The sequence below is a fragment of the Mesoplodon bidens genome, assembly GCF_964165515.1.
Source record: "Mesoplodon bidens genome assembly, chromosome: 8".
In the NCBI taxonomy this organism is placed as follows: domain Eukaryota; kingdom Metazoa; phylum Chordata; class Mammalia; order Artiodactyla; family Ziphiidae; genus Mesoplodon; species Mesoplodon bidens.
The window spans coordinates 44,571,973-44,595,520 of NC_138165.1; the positions used below are offsets into that span (position 1 = coordinate 44,571,973).

General features: G+C 39.8%; 1 protein-coding gene across 3 annotated transcripts in view; it reads right to left on the minus strand.

Annotated features, from left to right (window-relative positions):
* Nucleotides 1-23,548, minus strand: part of FMNL2 (formin like 2) — a 304,476-nt gene that overhangs the window by 118,894 nt on the left and 162,034 nt on the right. For all 3 annotated transcript variants that reach the window (XM_081242867.1, XM_081242866.1, XM_081242865.1), the window contains exon 2: nucleotides 10,102-10,185. In XM_081242867.1, coding sequence (XP_081098993.1) covers nucleotides 10,102-10,185 — 84 coding nt within the window. The remainder of the gene's footprint in view (nucleotides 1-10,101; nucleotides 10,186-23,548) is intronic.

The following is a 23,548-nucleotide window of genomic DNA, read 5'->3' on the forward strand; positions in this document are numbered from 1 at the left end:
TTGGGAGAACTCAGACCCATACCCTCTCTCACTTTACTCTTTGCTTTCCCCCACCTATACAACTAAATGCTTATTCAATGAATAAATTAATGAATACACAAATAAAGGCAAATTTTAAAATTGAATACAATCTAAAACAAATGAAACTATCAGACTATCAAAATTAGTAATCATAGCAGAGACTAGCTGTTTACTAACACTTTCTTCTCTTTCCTGGGTATTCAGCCAGCCTACATTTCTCATCCTCCTTGGCAGGCCTAGCCAAAAAAATAAGACTATAACACATGCCACTTTCAAACCTGGCCCAAAAAAACTCTCCAGGTGTCCACCTGCATTTTCTTTCTTCCTTTGATTGCAAAGCTGAAACTTTATGTTGAAAACAGCCTCAAGTGGATCCCTGATTAATTCTGTGTAATTTAGCCTCCAATGATCAACAATACCAACTTGGATTGTTATGTGAACGACAAGCTTGTTTTGTAAATCATTATGTGTCTTGGCATCTATAGTGGGTTGAATGGTGTCCCCCAACCCAAAATATTTGTCCATGTCCTAACCCCTGAACCAGTGAATGTGACCCTATTTGGAAAAAAGGGTCTTTGTGGATACAATGAAGTTAAGGATCTTGAGATGAGATCACCCTCGAGTATCCAGGTAGGCGCATACCCAGTGACAAGTATCCTTATAAGAGACAGAAGAGAAGGATCAGACACAAGGAGAAGAGTTTGGGAAGGCCATGTGAAGACGGAGGCAGAGACTGAAGTTATGCAGCCACAGGCCAAGGAACGCCAGTAGACACCAGAAGCTGGATGAGACAAGAAGGATTCTCCCCTGGAGCCTTTGGAGGGAACACAGCCCGGCAGATAGCTTGATTCCAGACTTCTGGCCTCCAGAACTGTGACAAAACCCTTTCTGTTGTTTTAAGCCACGGAGTTTGTGGTCATTTGTTATGACAGCCCTAGGAATCTCACACAGCATGTTTGTTATCTATCATTACTCTAACTTATACTGGAAGTTAATAACAGAAAAGGTATCAACATCAAGTGACTTTAAATGACAGTGCTTGGCACATCTTTAATAGGATGCATTCTGAGGACACAAAGGTACAAAAAAATTTATCCTTCACCTAGTAACTTCAGTTAGTAATATTTTAGTTAGTAATGATATTGGTAGTTGTTATTTTGAAATTTTTAACATTATAGGAAAAGACAAATAATTGATGTTAGGAATCAAATATTTCAATGAAAAAAGGTGATAATTATAAAATCAAAAAAATAAGTGAATTAATATTAAAAATTGATTTGGAAATATCAATTTGAACTCATAATGATTAGACATACATTTTCAAGGTCCAGACACTTAAACTGAGACACAAATTCACCCAGCAGCTGTGACAACCTAATAATATGACGACTTCTAATACCATCCCCTGGGAAAAAGAATAGGGCTCCTTGAAGAAATGTCTTATTCTAGGTCAGGTGCAAGGAAAGTACAAGTTAAGCCGAAGAAATGATTTTTGCACCATACAAAAAGCTTGTAAGGATTAATAGGGTCATGTCAAAGGGAGAGAGGAGCCAGCACGAAGGAGCTCCCAAATGTTAAAATGTTGTTAATGTGAGCACCCCCTCACAAAAAACCTCCTATTGATTGTGACACACTGACTACGAAAATCCATGGGTTCATGATGATATTCACAAAAGGAAGCTAAAGAAAACATTGGTCACCTTTTGAGGTATCTATTAAACTAAGCCCTTACTTTGAAAAATGACAGTTGAGGGAAAGAATTACAGGAATAATTAATTCCAGGGTAAACCAGCACCAGGTGAAAGCTCTAGTTGCTGGCTTAATGTTGAAGGGAAATAAAATTAGAAAATCGGGTTTGTTTTTCTTCCTGCAACTCCTAATGAAACTGATTCAGCCAAAAATTATCAATTGGTTTTAAAACTCACTAGGTACAAGGCTGATAGGTAACGAGACGTATATATGATGCCAAAGTAACACTCCACAGACTCCCTTCTGCCTCAGGGAAAAACATACAACAGAGGAATCAGGTTGTCATCTGATCCTTTGACCTTTATTATCTAATGGTGAGACATCAGACATTATTTGTCTCTTATATTCCAGACAAAGACGTTCAGCATCAATCTATCATATCTTTACATCTAACTTCTGGTTAACAGGAAATTCAGGAGCTCAGACACCTCTAGGAAACAATCAGGTAAATACAGGAAACAAGATTTCCTACAAAATGGCTTGCCTGGTCACTTTACTATATGAGCATCATGAATAAAAGTCTGTTCTAGATTAAAAGAGACTTAAAGAACATAACTGCCAGATGTAGTGTGTGATTGATTCTGGACTAGTTTGAACAAAACCAGGTGGGAAGAACATTAAGAAAAATGAGAAACATGAACCGGGCAGTAGACGATATTAAGAAATTATTACTCATTTTAATTGTGATGACTTTATTTGGATACAAGAGAAAATTCTCATTTTTATAAGATGCATAGTGAATTTTTTAAAGATGAACTAGAAAACAAAATACCAAACAAAAAATCCAACTAACGCATAGTCAAAAGGAGGATTACACAGAAGGGAAAGACCAAATATCAAAACGATGAAAGAAAAATACTAAGGGTTTGAAAGATAGAATTTAAAAACAATTAAACAGATCCCAAAACCTAATAATGATTTTAAACTAAATAGCATTTCAACATACCACAGAACTATGGAAGTACAATAAAAATGCAAACAACTTAACACCAAATAATATTAAATATAGTAATAATGTCAGCTAGCCAGAGGAATGAATAAGGGGGAGAGGGCAGGGAGATGGCTGTCTGCTGTCCCGACAGCTGGGAAAGCCTCAATGAAGTGAGCTGGGCTAAATGTAGAATCAAAGCCTGGAACTGGGGGATAGAGGCTAAAGGCAGATTAAATCGGGAGTCTTGGAGCAAGAGGAGAGGGGTTGGAGCAAGGCGAAGGCTACTGCTGCATCACCATCTTTTCCTTCTGCTTCTTTCCCACTATCTATGCTACCCATACACTGCTCCAATGACTAACATGACAGCTGACACGGAAGCAGGCTACAGCCATCCTTCCCACCCTCCCTTGTCACGACTCATTTATTTCCCCTGGGGCTCCAAGGACAAGCCCTCATTAACTGAATCTGATGGTCTACAAGAAATAATTTATCAGTATCCAGTAATATTTGCTTACCTGGCAGAGAAGAGCTCTAACTGGCTCACAAAAACATGAACAGTTAAAAAAACAAATCACAGAGATATATGTGTGCTCTTCAATATTTTAGGAAATTTGATTCCAGTGGCAAATTGGCTTAGTAAGCTATCCAGTAAGTAACTTTCTTGTCTTTCAGAAGAAATAGTATTAGAAAGTAAGTGAAGGGTTTAAAAATAATTATATTCTTAATGATTAAATACATTCAAATGGTCTGGGTCAGTTGTGTGGAAAAAGACAAGAGCAACTCTCACTGTACTGGAGTATCTTAGTACCACTGGCCTGGCTCAGCTCTGGCTAAGTGGCAGCAAGGGCCTCCCCCTTTCCTGACTAGGACACGTACATGCCAAGCCTTGAGAGCTGCAATCTGATCTAAGTGGGTATGATTTTCTGCCACCTCTTCACTCTCCCCTTTTTTGTCTTTGTTTTTAATCTCCTTCTCCCATATCATGCTATACAAGCAAAGGGAAGACACCCATCTCTCACGAGGCTACAATGCAAAGCAATAGCCAGCCATTAGGGGGCAAGGTCGAGCCGTGCCAAACCACGGCCCCCTGTAAAAAAAAAAAACACACGGTGCCATCACCAGCAAAGCCACAGGGGAGTTTTCTGACCCAGCTCAGGTATGCACTGCTAACATTTTGGGATGGGATTACTTACATTCGTGGAATCTACCCCCCTCAGTGTTAGTCATCTACAATGTCCTGAATTTTTGACTAACCACTTCCACTTATTCAGCTGAGGCACAGTTACGAACCAAGCCACCACCACCGCTAAGGTCTACAGACCCCATTCCCTCCACGCCAACATCACCTGAGAAGCCACAGAATGAAGCCTTGGTGATAGCCCCTTACCTACTACAATTCTGGTTTCAATGGATTGTTTCTAGGTCCCTAATAATTGAAATGGCTCATGACTGGAGTTTGGAATTGGTGTTCTTGTCTAACCCGGGTGGCCTTGGCACTGGCCTAGTCATTTATGTTCTTGAACCTCCATTTCGTCATCTATAAAATAAGGAGTTTAGTGAACAGGCAGGAAAGGTAAAAGGATTTCTGCTTTACTTCCTATGATCCAATACAGTTAATTTTTTTTTGACAAGCATGCATTAAGTATTCTTTCTTAGAAGCATTTAAAGAGTGGCTTGAAATAAATGATCTCTAACAACCCTTCCAGATATAATGATCTGAAAGTCTTAAATTCATCCAGGATCTCTGAAGCTCCCTATGTGCGACCTTTATCCTTAACTTGTGGGAAAGTGCCAAGACCCCAAAGCCAACCAGTGCGGCACAGGGTCTGTGTTCAGAGAGCACTGAAAATTGAGGCCAGAGTGAGAGCAAGGGCTTTCCCTCTCTGCATAGATATAAAGACCATGGAAAGAGCCCTCTTACTGCTACACAGCTTGTGAGTTTTCATTTGCGTTTGTCAAAAGAACTTAGTATTTCCAGCTTTTTACTCTCACACTGTCATTTCATCTATTATAAAATTAGCCTCGGTGTCCCCACTGAGTCCTCGAATGGATGTCCTCGTGGAACTCTGCCCACTTACTACAGCACAGAAATAAGTTCCCTGGGATACACCTCATACTGCCCAAAACCCAGCAGGGAAGCCTCTTTCTTCGGCTTCTATCATCCCACTCAGAACAGACTTACACGGTTCTCCCACGTCTAACCTTTGAGACCCACTGGAAGCGCAGGTCATCTTTATATTTATGCAGTAATCTAGGAAAGGACTAAAGGATACTGCTGGAATACTGTTACTGTAGAAAGCTCTTTGGGATTTTCTCTCTTAAACTTTTATTTTGCTCCTGAAATTAGCCAAAGAACTGGATTTTCAGTTGACCATGGGTAGGTGGAGACGGAGCTTCATTGCAGATATGCCCATATAAACTCCTTCTTATCTACATGAGGCACCCTGCCCTCTTTACTGTAGTTTCCAGAATTGAGAAGTGAAGTTTAGTTTCACTTATCACAAGCAAATTACACCAACGGGTAGAGGAAGGTGAACAGAATAAAGAAGCAGCAAACCTCTACCTCCAGGCTACGTCTTCCACCTTCCTCTTTCTCCCTTCTGCCTTCTCCTCCTTGTCCACTGTCTCCCAAACATTTAGCTTTTTCTTCCATTCAACACACTTACGATAAGCACCTATTATGTTTCAGGCACTAAGCAAGGTGTTGGAGGTACATCAATAAACATGGCCCATGCCCTTCAGTAACTTGCTCTTGGTGGAAGAGACATATTTAAATACTTACAAAATAAGTGACACACTTAACAGAAACCACATGAAACTATGAAAAAACTGATGCTTCTAATTAAATGGTGAATTGTATTCAACTGAATTCATAGGTGAATAATGATGAAGCATTTATTCTGACCCTTTATATGCTGCCTTAAAGGAAAACAACAGATATGATGCACCGATTTGCACAATGCCCACAGCAGATAGAAAATTTTAGTATTGTTATCTGTGCAAACTTAATTTTTGTTCACCAATAATGCTGATATATTTTATGTTCATCTTGTTCAAAAAGAAGACTTCTGAAACTTTACAGCTTCATACAAGATTTTTTTTTTAAGTGAGGAAATCGATGTGGAGGGGAAATGTGGGCAGGAAAAATTCGATGAAGCCATGGATGAGGCTGGTAAACAAAACGTAGGCTACTAAGATACTGTATACTCGGTAAGGGAAGACCACAGATTTGGCTCCAAGCATTCTAGCAGCCAAGGGAAAAAAGGAGAAACATGACCAGTTCCATGATTCACAGTGTCCACATGATAATTTTTCATGGAACTGAAACCTGAAGTAATCTCTCCCTGGGTCGTCCAACACTCTTGTTCACATACTTCTTTTTAGAATTAAATTTCTTTAATATCCAATTTTACTTTGCAGACCTTGCATATAACATATATTTTAAGATAACAGGTAATATATCTGCGTTATTTGTTTTAAAAGAAATAAAATTAATATTTGTATTTAGTACGCTATTTGTGACAAAGCAACAGGGGCCAGGGAATGGGTTGTGTGTCAGGGAGCAATGACAACACACCACGATCATTGTTTTAAGACTTCACAAAAGAGAGGTTCACCTTGATGTTTTCTTGGACTGAAATCTATAGCTGTGGCTTTTCCTGACAGCATCATGCACCATGTATTCAAACCGCAAAGTATGTTTGGGGAACATATGGTGATTGATTCAACAATAAATTTCCCTGAATCTTTTGAAGACAAGTTGACAATGAAAATAATCATGATTCGAATACTTAATATCTGGGCCCCTCAGCCACAGCAGAAGCAGCCCTGCCACTTATGAAGCACTTACTATATGCCTAGTGTTAGTCTACGTACTGTACATATATTGCCTCCAATCTTCAAAATAATTTAAGGATGTTAGTATTAACTATATTTTACAGATGAGGAAAAAAATGAAGGTAGTTAAGTAGCAAATACCTTTGTTTTTAAATTTTATATTATAAATTTTCCAAAATTCACAAAGGTTGAGATTTTACTATAATAGACCTCAACATATCTCACCAAGATTCAACAACTAAAGGTTCTTCCACATTTCCTTTATCTACCACTTTTTTTCAATGAAGTATTTTACAACAAACTCCAGTCATATCATTTCATCCTTGCACAAGTACATGTTTCTTAAAAAGTAAGAACAGATTCTTATTTCATCCAGTACCAAAACCAAACCCAACAAAGTCAATGATAATTTCTTGGAATCATCTAATAATTACTTGGGAGTCACAAGTCAAATATCCCCAATTTTCCCAAAAAGTCTTTTTATAGTAATTTTTATGTAATTTAGTGTGATTTTTGTCACACTAAAGAGAAATCCAGGGGCTTCCCTGGTGGTGCAGTGGTTGAGAGTCTGCCTGCCGATGCAGGGGATGCGGGTTCGTGCCCCGGTCCGGGAAGATCCCACATGCCACAGAGCGGCTGGGCCCGTGAGCCATGGCCGCTGAGCCTGCGCGTCCGGAGCCTGTGCTCCACAAGGGGAGAGGCCACAACAGTGAGAGGCCCACGCACCGCAAAAAAAAAAAAAAAAGAGAAATCCACACCCATTAGCAGTCACTGCCCATCCCCCCTCCCAGGCCATGGCAACCATTAATCTACTTTCCATCTCTACAGATTTTTGTGTTCTGGACATTTCATATAAATGGAATCACAAAAACAAATGTATTTTGAGTGTCTATCAGTTTAGGTACCACTGACAGATATAGATAGGTACCAAATATATATATGACATGGTCCATGTAGGTAACAGATAAACAGTCAACAAACACCAATACATTATATTTGCCATATAAATACTACATTATGAATGCTCTCAGCTCATGGTTTTTATCTTTTCCCTCACAAACATACATAGGAGAAATGATATTCATGTGTATGACATGTGACAAAAAGCCCAGTTTTCTGCTGGCCACAATTCTCACAATGACTAATGGTTAACCAAAAATGGTAGTTCACCATAATGGCAGCTTAGTGCCTGTGCTAACAACTCCCAGCTTTCTCGCCCTCTCAGGAACGCATGCCAGAATGCAAGTTGGAGAAACAGAGATAACATGTATTTTTAAATTTATTTTTAGTATATCATTCACAAACTTGAGCACTTTATAAGGAAGGAAGCAAAGAGCTAGTGGTTAAGGGTATAGACCCCAGAATGTACATATTCTCTAGGATCAGACTGTGTACGCCCCTTTACTACATAACAGCTATGTGACCTTCGGCAATGATATCTCTAAGTCTCAGTTTTCCCTGTATGTCAAATGGAGATATTAATAAGTATGACTGCTTTCGAGATTTAACACAGAACTCTTATGAAGAAAATCTGCTTATTAAATGTTGGTTACTGGCAATAATAATTATTATGATTATTTCCCTATTATTAACAAATCACACATGCCGCCTCAGAACTGATGGAGCCACTTCCATTTGCAGCTGTCAGCATGTGTGAAAGTGACCACCAGAAAGGAACCGATGAAGTAGCTCAATTCTCCACATCCTGGCATATTAACATTTAAGGGCAAAAATAACCTGAACATTGAGGATTTGAGAATCAGAAACATAATCAAGATAACTGACTTGTTCCTCCCTCTGCCTCAAGATCCCCGCTAGACCCCATCACCAACTCCATGAAGCTACTTATGGGCTGAGAAGAGCACAGCTGTTAGAAATGTCCATCATCAGCAGGCTTCCCTTTCTAGCATGTTGGAGATGCAAACCACCACCCAAGAAGACCTTCCTTTGCCTGAGCTCTGTGCTCCATCACAACCTGTCATACACAGGATTTTTTTTTTTTTTTTTGCGATACGCGGGCCTCTCACTGTTGTGGCCTCTCCCGTTGCGGAGCACAGGCTCTGGACGAGCAGGTCCAGCCGCTCCGCGGCATGTGGGATCTTCCCGGACCGGGGCACGAACCCGTGTCCCCTGCATCGGCAGGCGGACTCTCAACCACTGCGCCACCAGGGAATCCCCATACGCAGGATTTCTCACCACCCCTGGACCTCTCTCATTTGTGTGGTTACCTTTCCTTTACACTAATTACCCTTATACCATTTGCTCACTATCGTAAAATCATTTCTCTTGGCAGTAATAGGTTTAGGTAATACTCATTTAAAATTAAGTCTCAAGGAAGAAGACTGTCAGCAAAATTTTATTCTTTTGCATCATGGTCCTATAAGCAATAAGCTTTCTCTTCAGCTTGTATCTACTCGTGGTGCTCAATATAGCATGCAGAACAGAGTATGATGTCCCTACCACTGCTTTATTGTTTTAGTTCAGAAGCTAAAGTAAAGCAACACACAATGGGCACTTCAGAAGCTCCATGTAAACTGCAGGTATCTATTCCTTAGGGAACATGGACCATCTACCTTTGGGGAACAGAAAATGCCTCTGCTCCCCTGACACATCTGTCCCACAGAAGAGACCAAAGGGTTGGAAGGAAATTACAACACTACCAAGAATTTCCAGGGTGGCAAGGGGTTGGGGGTACATGACCACCCTGAAGACACTCATAGCACAAAATAAAAGAGCTAATATATAATATACAGAGCCTATCTTTACTTTACAGGGTGAGCCTTCTAAGCTTTAAACAATTAGCCTGTACCTGCCCAGGAGTGAAGTCCCCAAAAAATTACTACCAATTAAAATAATATACTACATACTATTTTAAAAGAATGACATAGAGACATCCATACTGAAGAAAATATCAAGATGCAGAAGAGTATGTATGGGTATTCACATACTGTTTTTAAAAAACAAAAACAGAAGAAAAAACTAGATGGAAATACTTCAGAGTCTTACCAGTGGGCCTTTGAAGTGTAGAATTTGGAGGGTAGAGAGACAGAAAATGGAGAAATCCCCTTTTTATTATATATCTCTCTGAAGAGTCTAAATTTGTTATGAGTTAATGATAAAAACACCTGGGTAATTGTTATAATATGAAATAATTTTTTATCAGCCCAAGCAATGGTTCTTTATAAACAATTCACCTTCTTGCATCAGTAAACATCAATACACATGAATAAGAAAGCCAACTAAATTAGAGGACCTGCATTATTCAAGAAGCATAAACTGCTATGTAAGGTAAATAGAAAAACAGATCAGCTGAATTTGATTTGTCCACTCGACCAGAGTTACCAGAAATTTTAACTAAAAAACATTTAAAAATAAAGTAGAGAATTAAAATAATGCAAGAATAAAATGTCATTTTCTAACTTTTCCTTTGGTCATAATCAACAGGAAGGCAAATCACAAGACAGAAATTCATGCATCTCCTGAAAAAAGTCTGATATATTTAGGGAGGAAATCCGGTTCTCTTCTCTCATTATTTCTTTAAAAAAAGCATCAATGTTTCTTACCTGATCACAAATCAGTTCCCACTTCTTCTCATTGTCATATTGCCGCAGTAATCTGGCTTTGTCAGGGGGTAGGTTCATAGCATTCTGTGAGAAAAGAAGAGAAGAAATATGTCACATTCCACAACAGACTGCTAATGGGTAACTCACTGGCAGACCAAAGAATACTACTGTGGTTCTTTAATGACTTTTCAAATCCTAGCATCTGATTAACAGAAACACCCTATACAAGTCATTTAAACAACAAATCGGTTGAATGGGAGGAGAGAGACTCTGAAGTCCTATGTTGGGACACTGAGGTAGTCTGCTCTGAACTACAGACTTGCATTTCAGGAAAGATAATGCCTTATTTCTTCATTTAATTGCAGGCTCCCAGTCTCCTCAACAAAAGGTCAGAGGTTATTACTGAGAAGGTATTGGCCCAGTTTTTTTCCCAGGCATAAGAGTCTTTCATTTTGGACAGTGGGAACTTGATTTTGTTATATCCTTACCAAAGTTTCCTTAGAAATCACAAATCAGTCCTGGAAAAGTCCTCAAAAGACCATATGTCCAGTTTCCTGCCCCCAGGGTGTTTTACTGTCCCTTGCTTCCCCGGCCATCCCAAACTGGGAGCACAGATGCTCTCTTCGGCAGTCTTTCCAGTACTTCCTTTCTTTTTCTTTTCCTAGTAGCCCTTTCTTTTTAACTGAAATATAGTTGATGTACTATATGAGGTTAGTTTCGGTGTACTATAAAATGACTTGACGTTTGCATACATTATGAGATTATTGCCACAATAAGTCTAGCAACCATCTGTCCCTACAAAGTTATTACAGTATTGTTGACCATATTCCTTATGCTGCATATTACATCCCCATGACTTATTATATAACTGGAGGTTTGTACTCTCAATTTCTTTCATTTCTATCTATCTATCTATTTATTTATTTATGGCTGCATTAGGTCTTCGTTGCTGCGCGGGCTTTCTCTAGTTGAGGTGAGAGGGGGCTACTCTTTGTTGCAATGCGCAGGCTTCTCATTGCAGTGTTTTCTCTTGTGGCAGAGCATGGGCTCTAGGAACACGGGCTTCAGTAGTTGAGGCACACGGGCTCAGCAGTTGTGGCACACGAGCTTAGTTGCTCCACGGCATGTAGGATCTTCCCGGACCGGGGCTCGAACCTGTGTCCCCAGGCGGATTCTTAACCACTGTGCCACCAGGGAAGTCCCCCACCAGACACAGAACAGAAAACACCAAAAGAAAACTCAATGAACAGAACTACTGATAGATAGCGTCAACTTTGACTCACTTTGATAGACAACTATGAGTAAAAGAACAGATGAAAGTACAGAAACACACACAGTGCAACTGGTTTTTGTTCCCTCTGTGAGAGGACAGCACTCCTTCAGGACATATGTTACCATCAGCGAGACCTCAATTCTCAGCTTAGCTATACTGGTGTATGAAGTTGGGTTTGCAGTGAGAAATGTACCATGAGCTAAAAGATGTCTAGACATCAGTCTTCATAAAACCCTCCTCCATCAATACAGCACACCTTCTACAGTGCTGATCATGATTTTCCCAGGTACATACATATGTTATTAGTCAAATGTCCCAAATAACCAACCATACACGTTTTCAAGATACTTGGCTTGGGACTGAGGTGAGATCTTTGGGCACAGAACATGGCAGAGTGAGAGAGCGCCAGAAGGAATTCTTATCTGTTCCCCTGGTCTTCCTGTAAAGCTCCCATGCTCTAAACAACTGAGCCAAGTATTCAACTGATGTCTTACATGTTTAACTGCCCTAACCCCTTATATCAACACTCTAAATCATGCCTATCTCATAATAAACAATACAGCCCCTTGCGTGGGTGAATATTCGAGTAGACAAATTCAAAGGTCTTGAACTTATAATGCTCAAGCCCCTAGTTCTCTGGAGGACTTGTACTTACAGAGAAACAGTTCCCCTTGCCACCAGTACTGTCTCATGTCATCCAGTGAAACAAATTTAACAGAGGCAATGGTGGGTGGGTTATTCTGACTTAATGGCAGAGAATTAACCTTTGATGATTTTGATAGATATAACTCAAGCATTTTCCCCAAAGCTCAATCTAGCATCCAGACTGGTATGCCTAAGTAGGTAGTAGATATCCCACTTACTGATTTGAATCTCATAATCTCTTCAGAATATTAATTTTTAAATAACCCCCAAAGCTGACAACATACTTAGAAAATCTTTGGACCCCAGAGATTTCAATGATACTGCCAAGGCTTCTCCATAGAAATAATGTGAAATGGGAAAAAATATTTTCATGTGGCCTATCTCCATGTAATATTTACTTGAACTAGAATAGAAAATAACTACTTGTATTTATTTGTAATTACAATTTTATAATGTTCAGCAACAACTCCTGGGATAAAGCAAAGGAGAATTCCATGTGTGCCTTTCTGAGGGAGCCCAACATTACTGACCATTAAATAACCAGTCTATCATTGCTTATTTGCACCCTAGAGATGGATCATTTCCCCTTAAACTGAATTTGACCCTCATGTTAGTGCCCATGGGTGTGATTATGCATTAAATAAGAACAATAAGATAATAAGGCAGGTGAAATGAGTTTTTCTCCAAGTCCTTATTAATCTCTCATGGCATAAACAGGTAAGACAAAGAATGCCTGACCTCTTACAAGGTGCCAAGCCCTGTATAAGACAGTCTGCATACACAATTTCATCTAATCTTCATAACAAACCCATGGGATAGATACAATTTTCCCCATCTTACAAATGGGAAAACAGGCCTAAGAGTGCTTGCTCAAGGTTGGACAGCTTTACAGAAAACAGGACCTAAACTTAGTCTGTTAGACTCCAAGGACAAACACTAAAAATGCCTCCAATTTCTTTTGTTTGTTTTGTTTGGTTTTTGTTTGTTTGTTCTTGTTTTTTTGCAGCAAAGTAAAATTGCAAATAACTGACCTTCTGTTACTACTCCACAAGACATTCATGCAGAAGCAGTCTGCAAACACTGCTACGGAAATTAGATGCAGGCCCTGTTGATACTGAAAAGAGAAAGCCAAGATGCTCCTTTCTGGACCAACTTTTATTTTAATAAAACAGTCTTTCTTTCAAATGTTTATGAAGCACCACCCTTGTACCAGCACTGTGTTCCACAGCACAGTGGGGAACCAAACAGATACGGTCCCCATGGAGCATCATATTATAATAAGAGAGGTAAAGATGAAACAAACTAATCTTCTCAAACTCTTGATAAGTCTTGACAGAGGTTATCAGAGGGCAACTTTAGATTGAACCATCTGGAAAGACCTCTCAAGGAAAAGGTAACATTAAGATAAGACCTAGAAATGAGAAGAGGTGAGCAAGGTAAAGAGTGGATGGCAGCATTCGGGGCAGAGAAAACAGGGAAAAGACACTAACGTAAGAAACAGCTGGACACATCAAAGCTGAAAGTGGGCTTCCCTGGTGGCACAGTGGTTGAGAGTCTGCCTGCCGATGCAGGGAACACGGGTTCGTGCCCTGGTCCGGGAGGATCCCACATGCCGCGGAGCGGCTGGGCCCGTGAGCCATGGCCGCTGAGCCTGCGTGTCCGGAGCCTGTGCTCCGCAACAGGAGAGGCCACAACAGTGAGAGACCCACATACCGCAATAAAACCCAAAAAAAACAAAAAACAAAGAGCTGAAAGTGAGTCAGTGTGGCTGGAGAGAAAGTAAAAGAGAAGGAATGAGGGAAAGATAAAGTTGGAGAGGTGAGTCAAGGCTATGTCATGCCCAGCCACGAAGGACTGGAGTAAAGACTTTTCCTTTGACCTAAAGTGCAGTGAGAAACCAGTGAAGGCTTGTAAGCATGAGATGACATAAACAGGTGAGTGTTACAAAGATTGCTGTGGGTGCTATATGGAGAACGGATTAGAAACAACACAAGTGGAAGCAGGGGAGCCAGTTAGGAGGCCAGGGCAGTAGTTCAAATGAATGGTGGTGGCTGAGACAAAGCAGATGGCACATCAACTGAAGTAGGTGGACAGATGTCAGAAACAGGACATGAAATTGACTGGGTAGACTTAAGGGCTGAGGAAGGACATCTGGCTTCTACCTGGAGTCACTAGGTGAATGCTGGTCTCCTTAATGAGAGGGGCACACTGCAAAGGCGGCGCAAATCTGGAGGAGGTGGTGAAGAATAAGACTTCTAAATGGCCCTGGTTAGGTCTAAGATAGCTAGGAAACATCCAAGAGAACAGTCAAGCAGGCAAGTACGTACACAATTCTGAAGGTCAGAAGAAGGGTCTGCATCTTTCTGAACGAGAAGAGTCTTAAGAAGTCTTTTTGAACCTGATGACTAGTTATTGTCAGAGAAGTTATTCAGCATCAATACACCAAAACTAAAACTGTACTTGGTAATCATTCACCAAGCATCTAAAATCACCCCTTCCACGGGTCAAGCCTCTGAGCAGTTCAGGCGTACATTGCCCAGCTTAATAATTCTACAGGGACTGCAAGGAAGCAGCTCCATCTAAAATCAGACCCTGCAGAGAGGCCTGGTTAAAGTTTAGGGCTGTTATGATTAGCTGGCAAGAACTGCCCGTAGACTTTTTAGAGGGAACTCATTCCCTTTGTGCTGTAAAGGGCAGGCCTCTGGAGTCCAAGCTAAATGTTTGTGCAGGTAATTCCTAAGAGCCCAAGCTATTTTCTGAGGAAACTACTGGCTCTCTTTCCAGGCACTATTACTGCCTGTATAAAAATGGATTGCCCTTCTATCTGGTAGAAAATGTACAACTTGCAAGTTGTCCTAACACAGTGACAACTCCACCTCATCCATACTTAGTGACATCTTGACACAGGGCTCTCCTGTCCTTCCTTTCCTCTGTCAATCCATCCAATAAGTAAGCACTGGGCTTTGACCACCTTCCAGCATATCTGCACTGCAGGCACAGGAGAGAATTTAATCACGAAGTTGCTGCACTCAAGTACATGCCAAAAGTCCACTGAAGACATATGATATTTGAGTTGAAAAGTTTAGTGGATGTTAATTATATATTTTCTAGACTGCATAAGTTCCTAGCTCAAATAAATTAGATCATCCAAGAGCATTTTTTTTTCTGTGAGGAATGTCCCTTTCCTTTCCACCTGGCAAACTTTAAGAATCAGCTCAAATATCATTTATCACTAGAACCTTCTCCCAACTACTCCAAGAAAACATACCCTCTCGTTGGGCTCTGACAGCCGTGTATACATCTCTCCTTTACAGCACCACACACACTGTACCCTAATCATCTGTTTGCCTACCTGAATTCCCCCATGGACTAAATACTTCAAGGACAACTTCTTTTGTTAACCCCCAATATCAGGCACAGTACATGGCAGACAGTAGGCACTAAACAAGTTGCTCAATCAATGAAAAGCAAACTAACTCAGTCATGCTGTTCAGTCTGAAAATATCTTCACTGATTTAGCATTTATGCTTCAGCTACTAACAAAGTCTACACACTTAAGAGCATTTGTTTCTTATAAAACCTCAGTCAATGACAATGTCTATTACTTACTAATAATTATCTTTCAAACAGGAATTCATGGGGGGAAATATCTTCAAGTTCAATGCTAGCAACATTTCCTTGAAAAGAAAAATATTTTAGGCATTCTTCTGCCACATATAATAAACCATGCAACCTGCACTTTGTTTTGTTTTTGTTGCCAGTAAACTCAAATCAGTATCAACTGTAATAATTCGTCTAATCCAAGGGGTAGTTACCTTTATGGTCTATATTCTGGTTTTATCCTTACCTATACTATTTTACATGGTTTTTAAATGCACTTTCTATCTTAGAAACTTTTAAAAATAGAAGATTTAATGACTCGATAACAACGGAATATGCAAGTGCCTGGGTGCTTCATGGAGAAATTAATTATGGTTAAAAGAGTCTCTGAGAGTCTATACATTAGAAGTGATACTTATAGATGAATTATCATATACAACACAGAGCAGAATGAAGGTATCCAAACCATTCAGAACCAAATAAACCCATGCCCTAGAAATAGAGTTTTCTGGTCTCAGCTCTTGTCCTGGGTTCATGGGAACAACAAAAACTTGCAAAATATCCTTCTTTTCCCCTGATATCCTCAAGGCTCCTGTTGAGAAACCCAGAGCCATATGCAGTTACAGTAGTGAAAGTGAATCATATCAAATACACCTTACGTAATATAGTTTTGTTCTTATAATCTCTAAATTAAAGCTTTCAAGTATTAAGTCACCAGACTCCACGATGGAAACTCTTCTGTTACACAACCTCACCTGCATACACTTTACAAGCAGTGTTGCTTATGGAAGTAGGGAAAAGAAGGCACTAGAGTAAGAGCTGAGACCACCAATGGCAGTTCTTGAATGATAAAGGTACAAACACTTACGAGAACTCAAATGAAGGAGCCATTACTCTTTTTTTAATGTGTGGTAAGTAACACATAATACAAAATTTGCCTTTTTAACCATGTTTAAGTGTACAGTTCAGTAGTGTTAACTAAATTCACAGTGTCATGTAACAGTTCTCTACAACTTTTTCATCTTACAGAACTGGAACTCTATACCCTGATTAACTCCCCTTTCTCCCACTCCCTGGAACCATTACTTTTTGCTACAAAAAGCAAGGAAGGGTGATGGATTCCAACTGGACGGTTGGGCAGCGCAGTAAAGAACTGCATTTAATGAGGCAGTGTGGGGCAGGGATTTACTAGTTGGGCTTTGGAGTTAGACTAGCTGGATTCCACCTTGACTTTATCACTTATTACTGGTGATCTTGGACCACATAACTTGAATCACAAAGCAAATCCAGAGTTGAAAAAGCCAGTAAATGAAATTCAAAACTGAAGGTCAGAATCCAGTCAGAATCCAAGCTAAGGGTTAAAAACAACAAGATGTAACATTTATTGACGGTTTGATACATCTCAGGCCCTTAAGCTCTTTGCATTCATTATCCAACATAATCTGCTTTAAAATCATGACAAGCAGGTATTATCTTCTCCATTCAACAGAGAAGAAAACTAAAGGGCAGGAAGGTTAAGTAGCTCTTCCACACAGGAGACAGGTGAAAAATTCCAAGGCTCAAAAGAGAGGTCTGTATGATCACCCTATTTCCCTGACATTTAAGCTATAATGTTTCTAAAATATGACCTGAGCGAAGCATACCAACAATTCTACTTGAATAACCAGAGACACAGTCATTCGCCTGCAAGGGTAAGGTGAAACTGCACATATTTATTAATATTTTTAATAAGCTATTAACATTTTCAGACAAAATACTGGCACTTTAACAGAATCCTTCAATTTCTTTAAAAATATAAACTACAAAACACGTCCCCGTCCAAAGTTAGTGGATCAAATCTGTAGATAGCCAGGTACTGACTGTCTCAATTTCACAAACACTTAATAAACCCTATAAAATATCAAATGAAGGCAGAGATACAAATATGAGGTAAACTCAGGCTTCAATGATGCGGAAGGAGAGAAGATAAATACACCAATACACAAGTGAACATGTTATGTGATATAACCGAACTGCAGAGAAGAAGCCATTACTTTTTGTTAAGGAAAGCAAGAAATGCTATGGACTGGGCTTGGATGTGTGGGGAGAGCATAAAGATTGGCATTTAACGGCATAATATGGTTTTTAATATTTGGGCTCTGAAGATGGGCCACTTGGGGTGCGATCCTAGGTACATTATTTAAACTAAACTTCAGTTTCCTCACTCGAAAAAAATGGAGATGGTGGTGGTGATACGAGAAGGATGATGATGGTGGTGATGATCCTACCCGTCTCACAAAGTTTGAGAAAAATTACATTGGATAATGCTCATAGTTAGCATAGAGTAAGTACATGGAAAGCAGTCAATATATTAGATGTTACTATTCTCATTATTTTAGGTGAACAGAGGTATGAATATAGCGTGAACAGAGGTATGAATACAGAAGGCAGAGGACTGCGAACCACACAGAATAAATCAGAGGGTAAGGAGTGGGTCCTGTGAGACCAAGTTAGAAAGGCAGGGTCCTGGACACCAGAGCACAGACTTTCAAATTTACTCGACAGGCAGTGGTAAATCATCAGCCAAGGAAATGTTTAGGAAAAGCCAACCTTGGGGACCTCAAATCACACTAGGTAAAGGGTTGCTCCTCCTCTGTTAATTCTTCCCAGATTGCCAATTTTCCTTATACCATAATTGGGACATCAAGTTGAGTCACTTGATACTGAATAATGCACCAATTCTCCTATGAGTTCACTTAAAATTGCAACATCTGAGGCAGTGGGAGGGTGGCTGCAAATTCAATACATGATCCACCCCTCCATTCAACTAACCCCAAAGCCATTTCCTTCCATGCCCCATGTTCTTGTTCCAAGCAACTACCTGACATCCTAGATTTTAATATACTCCTAGCCTAGAGAATGCTGCTGAAATACAGTCAGCTTCTTTCCTGGCACAGGACTCAGGCAGCCAGCCAAATAGTTCCCCAAAGCAAAGCATCAGTCAGTCATCTTTCATTGTCACTGTTATTTTTATTTAATCATTGAGGGTATTAATATCATTCATGTGCCAGCGAAACCCACAATAAGAGAAATCAGCCTGCCCCCTGATCTAGTTACATCTTCAAAATGAAATCTGACTCGAAAGCTGTCCTTTCTGGGGAACCTGTGAGAATGACACATTTCTCTTATCTCCCATTCACAATTTTAGCTACAGTCTGCTTTCTTGGAAGGCTTTCTTTTAGGACTGACCTAAATACAAAGGACTCCTCCATAACATTTTTATAATCGAAAAAGTACAGAGCTGGAAGCTTGTGATATTTTAGTCCTATTCTGTTTTTTAGAGGTGACCAAACAGACTCCAGAAAATGAAGGCAATGTTCAAGTTCGTTTAACTGGTTATTACCAGAGACAGAAAAAGAATCTGGGCCAACATGCCTTCTTTTCCCACTATCAAGAAAGAAAGCCCACTTATATCTGTCGCGTGTGTGCGTGCACGTATGCACATATATTTTAGAAAATCCAATCAGATAATGCCCGTAGAGTAGTTAGCACAAAGTTCTGCACACAGTAAGCACTCAGTACATGTTTGACATTGCTACTCTTGTTATTATCATTTTAAGGAATACATGGAATTACTATTATGCTCTCCTCCTGCTTCAGTAAGCCTCCATCCTTCCTGACTACACAAGTTTATTTATACCATAATAATAAGTACCAGCACTTGCCACTGTCTCCACCATTCCTCCTTGACTTGGGGCTTTGTATTCAGAGAACAATTCATCTTATTTGTAAAATTATAAACCTCTACAAACTTACACATTTGTTTTTACCGATAAACACAAACTAAAACAAAAATTTCCCGAAGTCGCTTATGAATTACCTACTGTTTTAAATTAATCACACTTTCACTACCCTTAGTAAAGTGTTGATTGTATATATATGTTCATATTATTTATATTCAATTGCAAGGTCAGAGCATCATCAATTAGCGTGAAGTGGATGGGAGAGCCCATGTTATCTACAGAATAGGAGGGCATAACTATAGTAGTCTAGGCCAAGTTTTCCTGTGGCCCATCTTTCTGCTACTCCCTATATCAGTAGTTTAAGTGATTCAAAACCCAGCAGATGCCAAAACCACACATTCCTCCTCTGGCCATCATGCCAACTCCTGAAATACAGATTCTTACCATATTCAAACACAAAGGGAATAAATGGAAAGAAACACTCATTCAAGCTCTTTCAAACCTCATATCTGATTTCCATTAGAGAGACCTGATATCTGATTCCTTGACATGTTTCTGGAACCCAGTTGTTTACCACCTGTCTGCCAACTGCTATTCCAGGAAGTGTCCACCTGCACACACTTGTGTAGTCGGATGGGGAGTTACCCAAGAGGCCACATTTAAGATGTTAGAAAACTGTTTCATGGGCAATCATTTGACAATATAAGAGCGAATATAAGGTTTGCTGGCACAGTCAAAATCCAGAGAAAGGGTTCTTGGTCTATTGATAAATATCAACATCCTATGACATAAAATTCCTTAGAGTAAAAACGTTTTGAGAATTGAAGATACCGAACTCAAATTAATTGCAACATATTAGATAGCTGGATTCCATCACAATCAAGCCATAAGAATGGTATCTCTATCACCTGCTGACCTAAAACAAGTATATTTTTTCACCCTGCCCAATTCCCCCGATAGCCTGGCCTCCTTCTCCCCCAACCCCTTCCCAGCAGCAAGCCTCCACTTCCCTTCTTAGATCACTAGGATCATCGATAGTCGCTTCTTCCCTTTCACAGCAATCACTCCAGAAGATTACTGAACCTGGGCTCCATATTCAAGGTTGGCGCAACTTAACTGCCTCACGCTCTTCCATTTCACGATGTAGATAATCAAAGGAAGAAAACAGTTCAAGTTTATGCTCACCTAATATCACATCTTCTGAGATAACAGGAAAAAGATTATCCTTTGATTTAAAATAAAGACTTCTGGGCTTCCCTGGTGGCGCAGTGGTTAAGAATCCACCTGCCAATGCAGGGGACACGGGTTCAAGCCCTGGTCCAGGAAGATCCCGTGCACCTAGAGCCCGTGCTCCGCAGCAAGAGAAGCCACCGCAATGAGCAGCCCGTGCACTGCAACGAAGAGTAGCCTCCACTCACTGCAACTAGAGAAAGCCCACACACAGCAACGAAGGCCCAACACAGCCAAAAATAAATAAATTAAATAAATTAAAAAAGAAAAGCAATTAGGATTAAAAGTTTCCATTTAAAAAAATTAAAAATAAAAATAAAGGTTTCTGCCATGATTGTGACCAAAAATTACAGCCTCAATTCTATAGCTCTTCATTTGTAAATAGCCACAACTTTAAGGGCAGACTTGCTGTCATAGACAGAACAATGGCCCCCAAAGATATCCTCACTAATTCCAAGAACCTGTGAATGTTTCCTTACATATTAAACTGTATTTGTAGATGTTGGGGGGGGGGGGAACCGATGTAATCACAAAGGTCTTTAAAAGTGGAAGTATAATAATTTTCTTAAAAACCGGAGGTTGGTGAAGACATAGAGATATTGGAACCCTTGTATATACATTATTGTTAAGAATGTAAAATGGTGCAGCCATTGCAGAAAACAGTGTGGTGGTCCTTCAAAAAGTTAAGCATAGAATTAACAGCTAACCCTACACAATCTCCCTCTTAAGTATATAACATATCCAAAAGAATCAAAAACAGAGATTCACACAGATACCTGTACACCAATATTTACAGCAGCATCATTCACAATAGCCAAAAGGTGGAAACAAGCCAAGTGTCCATCAACGAATGAATGAATAAACAAAATGTGGTATATATTATATATACAACAGAATATTATTCAGCCACAAAAAGGAATGACATTCTGATACATACTATAACATAGATGAACCTTGAATGTACACTTCAATGAAAGAAGCCAGACACAAAAGGTCAAATACTGTATGATTCTATTTATATGAAAGATGTAGAATAGGCAAAAACAGAGACAAAAAGTATATTAGGACTTATCAGCAGCTGGAGGGAGTGCAGAATGGGGATGATTGTTTAATGAGTATAGAGTTTCTGTTTGGAGTGATGAAGAATTTTGGAAACAGGTAGTGGTGATAGTTGCATGACATTGTTAATTACTTAATGTCACTGAATTGTACACTTAAAAAATGGTTAAAATGGTAAACTTCATGTTATGGATATTTTACCACAATAAAAAAAAAATAGTAGAAGGTGGCAGACCAGAGTCAGAGGGGACAAGTCAGAGTAATACAATGTGAAGGACCTGACCAGCCAATGCTGGCTTTGAAGATGAAGGGGCCACAGGCCAAGAAGTATGGTCAGCCCCTAGAAGCTAAAAAGGGCAAAGAAATGGACTCCCCCCTAGAGCTTCTAGAAATGGAGCCCTGCTAAAGGGCCTGCTTTTCACCCAGTAAGACCCCTGTCAGACTTCTAACCTACAAAAGTATCAGATAATTAAATTAAGTTGTTTAAAGCCACTATGTTCACGGTAATTGGTTACAGAAGCAACGGAAAACTAATACTCTGGCTGACAATATTTTGGCTCCCCCAATGCACAGCTTCCCTCTTTCCGCAATACCAAACTCCAAAATGTTCATGTCCGCATCTCACTGCCAATGATCAGATGCATGGTTTCCATTTCATATGTTGTAGATTTAAACAGATAAAAGCTAGTACTTAATTCAATTACAGTAGGAAATGGAAAATCTTGGGGGACTAGACAATGTCCTAAGATTAAATTACTGAAAAACCTAAAAATAAAACTACCAGCGCATGAAGACGACATGGTAGGAAATAAAACTCAACACTATCCATACAACCAGAACAACACTGGCACAATTTAGGTTTCACCACAACAAATGTTCATCAGACCCTATTTCAAAAGATTCATAGCGTCTCTGAAGACAAGCCCCGTCAACACAAGCAGGAAAATTAAGTCTTGAATGGCAGGGCTTCTGACATGAGACGAGTCTTGGCTGTTCTGCTCCTGATTTTCCCCTCATTAACCTGCTAGGTAGCTTTTTGGTCCTTATCCCATAATTGTGGAAAAGACCATCAAGTAAACTTTTGTGTCAACGTGAACAACCTCCCGGTGTTAAAAGCACTACTTTAAGTACAGTTTATTATAAATCAGTCAATTCAAAAAAACTGTTAAAAAATAAATTTAAAAAAACCTTGGGCTTCCCTGGTGGCACAGTGGTTGAGAGTCCACCTGCCGATGCAGGGGACACAGGTTCATGCCCCGGTCTGGGAAGATGCCACATGTCGCGGAGCGGCTGGGCCTGTGAGCCATGGCAGCTGAGCCTGCACGTCCGGAGCCTGTGCTCCACAATGGGAGAGGCCACGACAGTGAGAGGCTCGCGTACCACACACACACACAAAAAAACCTTGATAAACCAATTTAAAGACTTTAATAAGTAAAATAATGTGTGGGCAAAACACCATTTACTGTTTTGAATTACTATTTAAATGCCTTTATTTACTATTAAAATATCGTACTGATTTTAAGTAAAAAAAAAGCACTACTTTAATGCTGCTGGTATTTTTGTGGTCGGTACCAACAATCAGCAAGTTAATTCACACACATGATGTCTAATGGGAGACTTTTCTATTTAAATTTTTTTAAAGCGCTTAACTGTCATAAAAATGGAAGAATTCCCCAAATAACTGACAGTAAGAATAAAAACATTCAACAACTTCAAAATCGTTTTGAGGGTTCCACTGGTCACGTTCTACTTTACTGATTTATCCTCCTGCCCCTACAACACTGCAAGTCCTTGGACAGAAGTCCTCTTTATAGCCCCAGCCCCCAGCAAAGAGCCTAACACTCAGGTGGTACATAACAATTGTGTGCCGAATTCTTCTCAGCCACACAAGCCATATTTTAATAAACTAAAGACATCA